The 12,901-nt window shown below is 36.8% G+C and overlaps 1 protein-coding gene across 1 annotated transcript; it reads right to left on the reverse strand.

The window, feature by feature from the left end:
• Positions 1–5,657: 5,657 nt before the first annotated feature.
• Positions 5,658–6,590, reverse strand: LOC143644999 (olfactory receptor 10N1-like). Its single transcript, XM_077114669.1, has one exon. The coding sequence runs from the start codon at positions 6,588–6,590 to the stop codon at positions 5,658–5,660; it is 933 nt and encodes a 310-aa protein (XP_076970784.1).
• Positions 6,591–12,901: the final 6,311 nt, after the last annotated feature.

Raw genomic sequence — 12,901 nt, forward strand, 5'->3', positions numbered from 1 at the left:
ATAAAGGGTAGCTTTTCTGAACTCACCAGCACATCCCCTATATATACATTCCATGTACACTATTCACATAAAGAAAGCGAAAAAACTCTGTCTGATTAATAGCATTTTTGTGTTATTCATGTTTAAGTTACACTTCAGCATATCAGTGAATTAAATGCAATAAATGAAATTCAACTAAATGTAAATGGTCTGTCAATTTTGATTAAAATGACACTGGAGGAGCTATGGTATAAGCTAGACTAGCTACTCGTTGGCAATGTATGAATATTAATTTGTGAGATAGATAAGAATCTAAGCCATTTGTCACTCTTTTTTTTTTTTTTTTTAATTTTGGCATGGGCAGCCTCTGGAGCTTGAACCTGGGTCTCTGGCAATGGCAGGCGAGAATTCTGCCACTGAGCCACCATTACATTACCCTGTCACTCTCTTTTAACGGTATAAAAAGTTTCCTCTTATTTCTTCCTTTTTTATAATCATAAACCAAAAGGTTACGGACTATAAAAACAAATGTTTCCTTAAGCCACTAACATTCAAGAGGTCAAGGCTGTGCTCTTTCCATAAATAATATTAAAGGTAACTGATACATTTAGCAATCTCAATAAAAATTATTCTGCATGATCTTTATGCATGAAAGGGAGATTTCTGCCCTTCAGGATCACCTGGTCTTTGGCTCTCCGGAGGCTTTAGCTTCTGTTAACTTCAGTAATTCAGAAACTTGACTATTTTCTCTTAGTCTTACCAAGCCTCCAATACCACTTGTTTGCACCTGCCTAAGGCCTTAGGTTACTTACTTGTATCATGCTTCTCATCTTGGAAAATTTCAATCGCCACCATAAATGCAGATCCTCTTATAACTCCATACCTAAATTCTGTACTTTCTCCAACACTCACATGTTCTAACCACTCGATGCTTCCTCCAAGTGATTCCCCATGCTCTATTGGCCTCCCACCCACTCTTTCTATTGTCTTCTGCAAAACTCTTGGAGCTAATTATAAAACCGGTCAGAAAAATATGAATTCAATAAGAAGCTAAGTAGAGACAAGAAAGTGCTGGACAGAAGGAGAAAAATTGACGTGGTTAATGAGTTAGAGTTTCAATGAAGTCATTTAGTTCATTCTACAACACTTCAGCAGCAGCTACTGTGCAGTGCTAAGTCTGTGCCTCCAAAGAGGTTACAACTTGGTATGGGAAGAGAGACATTATTTTTTAAAAGTGTATATGTAAATTATAATGATAACTGTCTTTCAGTCACTTAAAAGATTAAGTGGTAAGTGCTAGGTAGAAAAATTCTGTGGATTCAAAATGCATAATGGGAGAATATTGGTATCCTAAATATTTCACTCATGTTTCCCCCTCCTGTCAGTAAATATGTATTTACATCATAATTTGTGTGGCTGGGCAATATTCCAAGAATGTCAAGCAGGGCTTCCTTGGAAATGGAATGTGAGCTGACAACTGAAGAGTAAGAGTGTACGCAAGGGAAGGTGAGAAACCTTCCAAGAAGGGCAGTCACATGTGCAAGGGGTTTATGGAATTGGGCATAGCATGTATGAAGCTCAAGGAAAGAGACAAAAAGAGCTGTGATTTCAAAATGAGAGGCCCAACAGCAAAAGATAACTCAGAGCCCAGTTGCCGCTGTTGAAGAGTATGGTCTCTGTATTAGGAATAATGGGAACTTGAAAGGGGTTTTAAGCAGCATGATCTTTGAACATATGTGTGTGTGAGAAAAAGACTGTGAAGAGACCATTCTAGGTGCAGTGGGGAGAGAGGATGGAGGAACACAGCAGTATCAGGGAGCCCTAAGGAAGGTCAATGGACTACAAAATTTTACGATAATTAGTCATATAAAAGGATAAATGGTAGCTACTAGGGCAGAGAAAAAACTATGAAAATAAATGTACATTAAGTTATTGTTTCAGTCAAATCTGATGATATCAGAGTAGATCTTCATTTTGTGCTTCTTAAGATTCTCTACCTGAACATACACTCAGCACCAGATTTTGATTGAAACACCTGGACAACTACAGCCCACACTATAGTAACCAGGTGAGAACGGGAGTAAGGTCCCTTAACACCGTAGGATTAGAGCATTTTATTGCCACTTAGTTTAGGCATAATTTATACAGAGAAAAAACAAAAATTTCATATTTTAGGGTTTAAAAATCACTGTGCAGTTTATCCTACTAAGAAATTCCCCTGGATTTTTTTCCTTAAAACTTCCTAGTTCAGTTAATCTGCCTCATTTCATCCCATACAGAAATATCCTTCCTTTTCATTGAAAATGTCTTTGAAAAAACAGATGCTACAAGATCACTGTAAAATACGAATGTAATACAGAAAAACTTAATTAAGAATATGAAAAAATTACCTCAAATTTGATTACTCATTTTTTAACCTTTGGCAGAACATTTTTTTCAGTTGTTTCTAAATGAACACAGATGAACTTACAAGGTAACAAAAAATAAGATGTCAGTTTTCACAATCAGTTTCCTGTTTCCACCTGCTGTAGGATTCTGTCTTTGATTGCTGGGTTCTCAGGGCCTTTATTTTGTGGAGTCCATGTTTTGGGTAAGGATACAACTGGAAAATCTATGGAGGAAAGATTAATGTAAAGTAGAAGAGGCAGAGAGTGACTTGTGGTAAATAAACAAAAAAGTTACAAAAAGAAAACTGATAAGGAAAAATTAGAATCAGTGTTGACTAAGAGGAGAGATTTTTGGAAGACTTGAAGACAGGAACAAGAAATAATATGGGATATTGAAAGGAAAAGAGCTGGGGTATATTTCTAAACATTTTAAAATTATTTTTTAAAAATATTTTCATTGATAAATCTTTACATACAAACAACCAAGCATTCTTAACGTAAAAACATTCATACATGGTGTGCAATCAGTGGCTCACAATATCATCACATAGTTGTGTATCACCATGATCATTCTTTAGAACATCTACATCACTCCAGAAAAAAGAAAGGAAAAAAACCTCATATGTACCATACCCTTTCCCCCTCCCTCTCATTGACCACTAGTATTTCCATCTATCCAATTTACTTTAACCTTTGTTCCCCTTATTATTTGCTTTTTTAATCTATATTTTTTACTCATCTGTCCATACCCTAGATAAAAGGAGCATTAGACACAAGGTTTTCAGAGCTGGGGTATATTTTAAGAAGTGGTATATGAGTGTGTATGTGAATGTTTTTAAGTAAAATCTTCTATCTTATTTTGGGTGCTTAACAAAATTTTTATGGATAGGAAAGATTCAGGTTTTAAAAACTACTTTATATGGCAATTAGTCAATTCAACAGTAATTTAGAAGAGCCAAAAGAGGCTTGGATTCATTCAAATTTTGGGTTTCACATGTCTTCAAATTTACTGAAATGCAGAAACATATTTACATTAGGGTATGCTGTTGTTCTATACACTGAACACTTCACTCCTGTTCTCCTTTCAATGTCAATAAATGGGTATTTATATCATAATTTGCATGGATAGGTGGCATTCCATTCATTTAATCAGTCATTCATTCCACAAACATATCCTGGGCACTACCATGTCATTTAATACAACAGTGAGTTTGACTAACACGATCCCTGTTCTTATGGAACTTTCATATGCTAGCAAAAAAAAACATTAAACAATTATAAGTGTAGGAAATGTCTGTCTATAAATACTTTCTGGCTATTCCAAATATCATGACAAGTGTGTTCTGACAATATCTAGCATTAATGAGACAGGAAACTAATACTGGAATTGTCTAGAACTTATATATCATCTAGGATAGGATTCCCAAAGTGTGGGAATAAGATCGTGTAGTCTGGGTTCTGTCAGCCAGCTTTAGAGGGTTGTAGAACCCTCATGTTGTACCTCATACCACTTATCTATGCTTGAAAGGGCTCCATTCTCTTCATTTTTATCTCCTGTCTTTTGTTAGGTTACCGTTGTAGTTTGCTAGCTGCCAGAATGCAACACACCACAGATGGACTAGCTTTCAATAAAAGGGGATTTATTTGGTTGACGTATAGTTCTTCAGAGGAAAGGCAGCTAACTTTCAACTGAGGTTCTTTCTTACATAGGAAGACACAGGGCAATCTCTGCTGGCCTTCTCTCCAGGTCTGTGGGTTCCAACAACTTTCCCCAGGGTGATTCCTTTCTGGATCTCCAAAGGCCTGGGCTGAGCTGTGAGTGCTGAGATGAGGTATGCTGAGCTGCTTGGGCTGTGCTACATTGAGCTCTCTCATTTAAGCACCGGCCAATTAAATTAAACATCATTCATTGCAGCAGGCACACCTCCTAACTGACAGCAGATGTAATCAGGAACAGATGAGGTTCACATGCCATCTGCTCATGTCCACAGCAATATAACTGGGCATCTTCACCTGGCCAAGTTGACAACTGAATCTAACTACCACAGTTACTAATGGATTTTATTTGAGATTTTCCTTTTTATTTTTTTCATCTTTACAGTTTGGTTTCAAATGGAATGGAAACCTTTGGGGGTAGTTTGAAATAAAATCAAATAAAGACTAAAATGTCTTGAAATCCAAGGACTGGTATGCCTTTAAAATACCCAATACATAGTACCCTTATCTCGCACTGGATTCTGGAGAAAATTTTAAAAATTAGTTATCATTTTTATTGCTTTCAAAGGCCAATTGGGAAACTAATTTGATGGAAGAACCAAATGGGCTTTTCAACTGAACCCTATAAAGAGCTGTCTTCTCTCCAAACCATAAGAGATGGTTTATAATTTGGGCTGTTGGCAACTTGGTATAGTAAGAAAACCATGACAAGAGTTGTTAAGAGGCTTTGGTTCTAACCAAGATTCGATCATAACTAGATGGTATTCCTTAATGCTTTATCTCAGGACCTCTATCTGTGCAATGGGTAATGAAACAGAATAAATGCACATAACAGTAAGATCAGTATACAAACATAACCTATACTGATGCTTCTTCTGCCAGTTATTTATGGAGTACCTTCTAGGTATCATGAATTATGCTAGGTATTGGAGAAAGGTAATGTTCTGGGGCCTTAAGCCCTGGCATACAGCTTAATGTAATGCATGTCCTGGGTACATTACTGAACATCCCTAATATTCAAACTCTAATCTGCAAAAATGGGCACCAATTTATGGGGAATGGTGAGAAGATGAAATAGAACAATGTATGTGAAAGGTTCATCATAGTTTCTGGAAGAAAGCTCATGCCGTGTAAATGTTAGTTGATTCTATTCATAGCAACATACAGGAACTGAATCTTTATGGCAGAAAAGGGCAACAACTGCCTTTTAAGTGGAGCCAAAAAATGAATAGAAAGATGATTTAGCCTATGGAAGGCCCACAGAAGGTTGCTTCTTAGACTGCCACAAAACCTCACCATCCCCACTTCGGCATCACTGGCTGCCCATTACTGGGATAGGAAATCTGTCTCCTGATTTTTGTTCTGCTGCTTGTGTACCTTACTCAGGAGACAGGAACCAAGAATAATATTAGTTACAGATGTCCTCATGTATAAGGATACAGAAACATAGAATTTATTATTAGTAAAATGAAATATAACCATATCCTTTTTTTTTGCTTATTTGTTTTAAAGAAGAAACATTGGAGTATGATGATAAGATGTGATATTTCAAAATATCAATTTTAAATCCATAATTTATTCTAGGATAGAACTTACAACATTGTGGAACACCCTTTTCAGGGATCTTTTCACTTCCTTGTTCCTTAAGGAATAGATTAATGAGTTCAGCATGGGTGAGACCAGATTATTTAGTATTTGCACCACGGCACCAAGCAAAGGATTGGGTGTGGGCTGCAAGTAGATGATGATTACAGGTCCATAGGCACAGAGAATTGCCGTGAGGTGGGCACTGCAGGTAGAGAAAGCTTTCTGCCGACCTTCTGCTGAACGGATTCTCAAAATGGCAATCCCAATGCCAGTGTAGAAGACACAGATACTGAGCAAAAGTGTTAAAGCCAGAAGGCTAACGTTGGTGGAACCCACCTTCTGGGCCAGTGAGCTGTCAGTACAAGCCAGGGGCAAGATAGCAGGGATGTCACAGAAGTAGTAGTTCACGGGATTGGGACCACAGTAGGCTAACTGAAAGGTAAAAGTGGTCAGCGTGGTGGCTTGAAGACAACCCACCAACCAGGTCCCTATGACTAAACCCACACAGACCCTGGGCTTCATGATGAGCACGTACCTCAGTGGGTGACAGATGGCAACAAAGCGATCACAGGCCATCACAGAATAGAGGCAGCCTTCAGTGGAACCAAGCAAATGATAGAAGAAGAGCTGTGCAGCACATCCCTTATAAGAGATGGCTCGGCTCTGGCCAGAGAGGTAGAGTAGCATCTTGGGACAGGTTACAGAGGGGAACAGTATGTCAAAAATGGATAGGAGTCCCAGGAAGAAATACATGGGGGTATGGAGAGTAGAGGAGGAATAAATGGCCAGGAGGATGAGGAAGTTGCCAAACAGGGTGAAGAAGTAGATGAGTGAGAAGATGACAAAGAGCACAGTCTCCAGTCCCTCCGTCTGAGGTATTCCCAGCAGGAGGAACTCATTCAGCTCCGTCTGATTCCTCATGTTCTCCCACGGGTGGTCTGGGTGGAGAGAGAAGTCCTGAAAATGTGAACATTGAGGGAAGCGGGGGTAATAATGGTGGACACAACAGGAATACAAAAACTAAAGCTGATGACAACATTCTTCCAAAGGTACTTATGGGCTGGTAGAGGAAACGGGCCCTCTTGTATCTGGAGGTAATCCCTTAGGAAAAGTTACTGGATACAAAGTAAAACAAAACATTTACACGGTGAAACACTAGATTGGCTAAGAGAGCAAAGATCTCAATACTAAACAGGTGAACATAATCTTATTAAGGTCAAAAAACCAATTGCACGGCAAGGAATGCCCTGAAATAGACCAACCTGGCAGCCTGATCCACTGAATCCCTTTTCAGAGCATTTGTACAGTTATGCAAGTGCAGTGAAACTAGACTATTGTTATTTTTCAACTTTCTCCGTGTTTTCATGATGGTGATATGCCAAGTGAAACATAAGTCACGTTTCGGTTGGTTCTAAAGCAATAAAAGGATTATTTTCTTTCAGAAAAGCTGTAAGAAATATGTCTTGAATATACCATTTAAGAATGTGATTTTCTTCAGTGTGATAGTTTTTTTCTTTTGAATTTTAGTTCTTGTAACCACATGAATTAGTTTGTTTGTTTTAAATCTTATACCTCCAACCTCCTCACTACTTCCAGAACTCTAACTATGCCAGTCCTTAGGTATGAAAGACACATGTAAAATTGAGAATGATAATTAAGATAGTAAATTGGGGTTGAACCCAGAACAAGAATGGAGAAAGCTTTCCTTAAAGATTCAAATACACAAATAATTCAAACATTTGTCAACATGGCATATTAGTAATAACTTGGATTAAAGGTTTAAAGCCCCAAATCAAGTTCTGATTTTGGGGGTGTGATTTTTGGCAAATACTTCTCATTTTCTGAACCTCATTTTTTCATCTATGAAGTAGCAGAAAGCATTTCCTGCACCAGGAGCCTTGACCCTAATTAATCATTCCAACTAGGATGCTTTTGAGAGTGGTCATGGGGCATTATTAACAATCAAGGCAGGACAACAGGCATAAAACTAGAAAGTTCTTAGGTATATGCCCCTCATTTGTATCCCACAATCTATATTTTGACATCGACCACTATAATTATAGTATTTGAAAATGTGGGATGTTCTCATAATAGTGGTTCATATATAGTGAATAACCAATAAATGTTTGGTTTATATCAAGTAAGATAACATTTACCTCTCAGAATTGCTGTAAAGATGAAAAACTGACATATGGTGGCATTTATGAAACATGTTGAGACATAATAGGATTCTTTATAATGGTTCATTAATTTAATATTTGCTATAGGGGGTGCCATGCTCAATAACTTGGCAAGTTAAAGGTATGCATATTATAGTTGATGTTTTAAGCATGAATAAGATAACTAGGAGAAATAGGGCAAAGTAAGGACAAAGGGCTGAAGGAATATCTTTAGAAATGCATTTTAGAAAATGATGAAGAAGTATAAGAAGAGAACCAGGAAAATGACTTTACTATGTCTTCTCCTTACAGACCATATCTTTCTTCATGTCATAAGAATATATTTTTTCCAGATCGGAGAACATATACAACTAATTTTTGAATCCTAACAATTGTGTGGTTATTTGAAAAAGATCTGAATTAATGGTTAATGAACAATTTAAAATACATAAATGAGTGAATCTTGCATGGTCTTTTACAGAATGAGTGCAAGAAATGAATCTGGAATCGTATAAATGAGAATAAAGCTCATGAGTGGGATATCTTCCAACAATACTTGCAACCCAGATCTGTAGAATGAGTGTAAAAGGTAAAAATTGAGACAAGGGATAGATTCTGAGTAAGTATGTGGTCAAAGTGTTGGGACTGACTCTAGGAAAGCAAAAAAAAAAAAAAAAAAACATGTTTGTTCTACCTCCCTCCACACCTTTTGTCTTCAGTTTCTTCTATGGAGCTGTGGGCTCTCCATTCCAAATATTTCTCTTCCTTAGGTGCCTGAAATTGGGCTTGGGTTCTCTAAGCAAAGGACTATTTCTTTTTCACTCATAATCACACAAAGAAAATGCTGTATATCAGATGGTTGCCTTATCTCCTAGACTAACTTCTACAGAGATAGCACAAGTAAACAGTTTTCTGCCCTTGTAGGTTTATAAATGGTCTCATATCCCTTTGGAGTCCCATCTATGATGAATCCCTGGAGTCAGGGAGGAAGAGCCCTTGAGCTTAGGGAACAATTAAATGTTGACTATTGAGGGAATTTAAGAATTAGGGAAGAGGACTTGGTAGGGAAGGTAACATTTTTTTTTATTAATTAAAAAAAAATTAACTAACAATATTTAGAAATTATTCCATTCTACATATACAATCAGTAATTCTTAATATCATCACATAGATGTATGATCATCATTTCTTAGTACATTTGCATTGATTTAGAAAAAGAAATAGCAAGACAACAGAAAAAGAAATAAAATGATAATATAGAGAAAAAATAAAAATAAAAATAAAAATATATATATATAAACAAACAAACAAACAAACAAACAAAAAACTATAGCTCAGATGCAGCTTCATTCAGTGTTTTAACATAATTGCATTACAATTAGGTAGTATTGTGCTGTCCATTTCTGAGTTTTTCTATCTAGTCCTGTTGCACAGTCTGTATCCCTTCAGCTCCAATTACCCACTATCTTACCCTGTTTCTAACTCCTGATGGTCTCTGTTACCAATGACATATTCCAAGTTTATTCTCTAATGTCGGTTCACATCAGTGGGACCATACAGTACTTATCCTTTAGTTTTTGGCTAGTCTCACTCAGCATAATGTTCTCTAGGTCCATCCATGTCATTACATGCTTCATAAGTTTATTCTGTCTTAAAGCTGCATAATATCCCATCGTATGTATATACCACAGTTTGTTTAGCCACTCGTCTGTTGATGGACATTTTGGCTGTTTCCATCTCTTTGCAATTGTAAATAATGCTGCTACAAACATTGGTGTGCAAATGTCCATTTGTGTCTTTGCCCTTAAGTCCTCTGAGTAGATACCTAGCAATGGTATTGCTGGGTTGTATGGCAATTCTATATTCAGTTTTTTGAGGAACCGCCAAACTGCCTTCCACAGTGGTTGCACCATTTGACATTCCCACCAACAGTGGATAAGTGTGCTTCTTTCTCCGCATCCTCTCCAGCACTTGTCATTTTTTGTTTTGTTGATAATGGCCATTCTGGTGGGTGTGAGATGATATCTCATTGTGGTTTTGATTTGCATTTCTCTAATGGCCAGGGACATTGAGCATCTCTTCATGTGCCTTTTGGCCATTTGTATTTCCTCTTCTGAGAGGTGTCTGTTCAAGCCTTTTTCCCATTTTGTAATTGGGTTGGCTGTCTTTTTGTTGTTGAGTTGAACAATCTCTTTATAAATTCTTGATACTAGACCTTTATCTGATATGTCATTTCCAAATATTGTCTCCCATTGTATAGGCTGTCTTTCTACTTTCTTGATGAAGTTCTTTGATGCACAAAAGTGTTTAATTTTGAGGAGTTCCCATTTATTTCTTTCTTTCTTCAGTGCTCTTGCTTTAGGTTTAAGGTCCATAAAACCGCGTCCAACTGTAAGTTTCATAAGCTATCTCCCTACATTTTCCTCTAACTATTTTATGGTCTTAGAGCTAATGTTTAGATCTTTGATCCATTTTGAGTTAACTTTTGTATAGGGTGTGAGATACGGGTCCTCTTTCATTCTTTTGCATATGGATATCCAGTTCTCTAGGCAGGAAGGTAATTTTTAAAGGCTTTGGGAATTAAAGAGCTTGTGACTCCCTCTTGGACACTGCATTTTATTTACTGTATGGGGGAATTATGCCCTCAACTCCTTTTCTCTGTAGACCTCAGGGATTTGTCTTGGTTATCTTTCTTTTTTTTTTTTTTATTTTTATTTTCTGCTATCTCACTTATCTCTTATGATTGTGGAATAAATTGCAACATAATAAAAAGAGTACCCACCTGAGAACCAGAAGGTTCTGAGTGTGAAGAATAAGTCTGTTTCTTCTTAACATATGTCCTTAAGCTGGTGAATGATTCTCTCTGAGACTCAATGTTTTAAGTTGCAAAATAGAGTATTTATTTCATGGAGTAATTTTGAGAATTAAATGAGATAATCCTTATAAACCTGGCACATATTATGTGCTTCTATGATTTTTATGATTTCTTGAAATTGGATAGAACATAAATTTCTCATCTTAACTTTGATGTTAGAATCTTTCCCTCTTTTTAAAAATTTTCCTTTTTGCCTTCCCTTCCCAATTTAAGACTTTTATTTGTGGGGTTGGTTTTTGTCAGTGGCTGGTTTAGAATCATTTGTTTAAACAAATAAAATATTTGCCAGTAATTACAGAGAAGGAGATAGTAACACATCAGAATGAAAACTCACAGTTTATATTGCCTTTGATATTTCCTTGTATAGCAAAACACTAGGGATGTGAGTTGACATATTGCAAGGCAGGTTAATTGTTGATAATGGCTCTGATTTTTCAAATAAGTCAGAAATGCTGATGTTTATATAAAGACTCCAAAATTTAAATGTTTCAGATAAATTAATAGAGCAATTAAACCTGTTATTCAAATCCTATTGGTCGAGTATCATGTTTGAAACTCCCTAGTTCATTTCTCCTTTTCCTCTCCATTAGAAGTCCATTCAGCTGTTCCATACTCATCCCTTATCATTAACTATTCTCTTAGTCATACCTTGACATTCGCTGAAGTCTTTGGTGGCAAAAGAACATTCTTCCTCCAACCCAAGCCCTCCTCTAATTTGGGGTGATGTTGAAATCTTCAGTGATGAGACATTCACCACCCTAGCCTCATCTCTCCCTTGAGTAATCTTACCTCTACTTTACTTTAATATCCCAACCTAAGGCTACTCTTTGGATCCTGTCATCACTCCTACCTGCTATACTTCTGAAATATCAAACATGAGGCGAGTCACTCCATTCTGCCAGAGGCTTTTTCTTCTACCTCATTGAAATCTGTCTATAAGTTTTTCTTTTGCATTTTGTTTTCTTTTGATTTTACTTTCTTCTCTATTCCGCTTTGAATATTTAGTTCCTCTGGTTCTTCTCCCTTTTATATTTGACATAAGCCTATTGGTACCTATTCCCATTTACTTTAATGCCCTCAGCTTATTTTCTTTCTAAAGCATGTTCTCTAGTAAAACTACTCATAAACTAACCTTAAAGAAATCTCTACCCTAAGGAGAACTGCTTAAACTCCTTAGTAGATCAGACTCCTATCTTTTTGTCTGGACTCAGGTATGCTCATTTCTTCCTCACACTTCAGCCATCTCAAAATAGAAAACGTCTAAAAGAGCTATAGTGTGATTTGTATCTCTACGATTTTCCATAAGCAACTTCTCATTTCCCGTTTCAGGCTCCAGTGTCATAAATAAGGTAGAATCGTCAGGACTTTGGGGACCAGCGATTGCCACTTCCGTTTCTAGCCTATCACTCTCAGAATCTAAATTTCATCATCTGTTTTTTGTAAGAATTTAATATAATAAATATACAAAGTGTCTTATACACTATCAGGCCCATGTGAACTCTCAAAATGAGGTCAGTTTTTATCATTCCTATTCTTACTCCTACAACCCAACTATTTTCAATTCAGGGAAACTTTCCCCAGCTGAACCTAACTGTATTAATTTCTCTTTGCTTTGGTCTAGCACTATTTCTAGTGCATAATTATTATTGAATTTAAAATAGTAGTTTAAAATTTGTTGTTGTAACCTTCCCCAGCCTGCATTCACAGAAACACTATTACAACCTTCTTGTGGTGAGAAACCTTACAGTATTGACTCTACATCAGCCATCTACCATAGTACTTGGAACACAGAAGGAGCTAAATACATATTTCAGCTAAATGGGTTTACTTGTGTCAGTGCAAATGATACAACTGTGTTTCATTTTATCATTTCACGTTTTTCAGGTCTTGTAATCAGTATTAATGTTATCCTTAATAATGCAATTTGCTAATGAGCAGAAGCTACACAACACACACATTCACACATTTCTTTCACTGTACAGACCAACCTTTTAGATCTTACACCCAACTATGGGAGCAGCCAATGCTTTTTCTGGCTACCCTCTCACAATTCCAGGGTTGTGTTTCCAGTGCTACAACACATTGGTCCCCACTCAAACATTTAGTTCTGTTCTTTGGCTGACATCTTGTTCCTTGTCTCAAATTCAGCTCTTCTGGGTGGTGATGCTAAAGGAACCAGGTAAATTACAGGGAGTCTA

Source organism: Tamandua tetradactyla, chromosome 8 (genome assembly GCF_023851605.1).
Source record: "Tamandua tetradactyla isolate mTamTet1 chromosome 8, mTamTet1.pri, whole genome shotgun sequence".
NCBI classification, from domain to species: Eukaryota; Metazoa; Chordata; class Mammalia; order Pilosa; family Myrmecophagidae; genus Tamandua; species Tamandua tetradactyla.

Coding starts and splice junctions, on each gene's coding strand:
- LOC143644999 (XM_077114669.1), bottom strand. CDS start 6,590: ATGAGGAATCAGACGGAGCTGAATGAGTTCCTCCTGCTGGGAATACCT.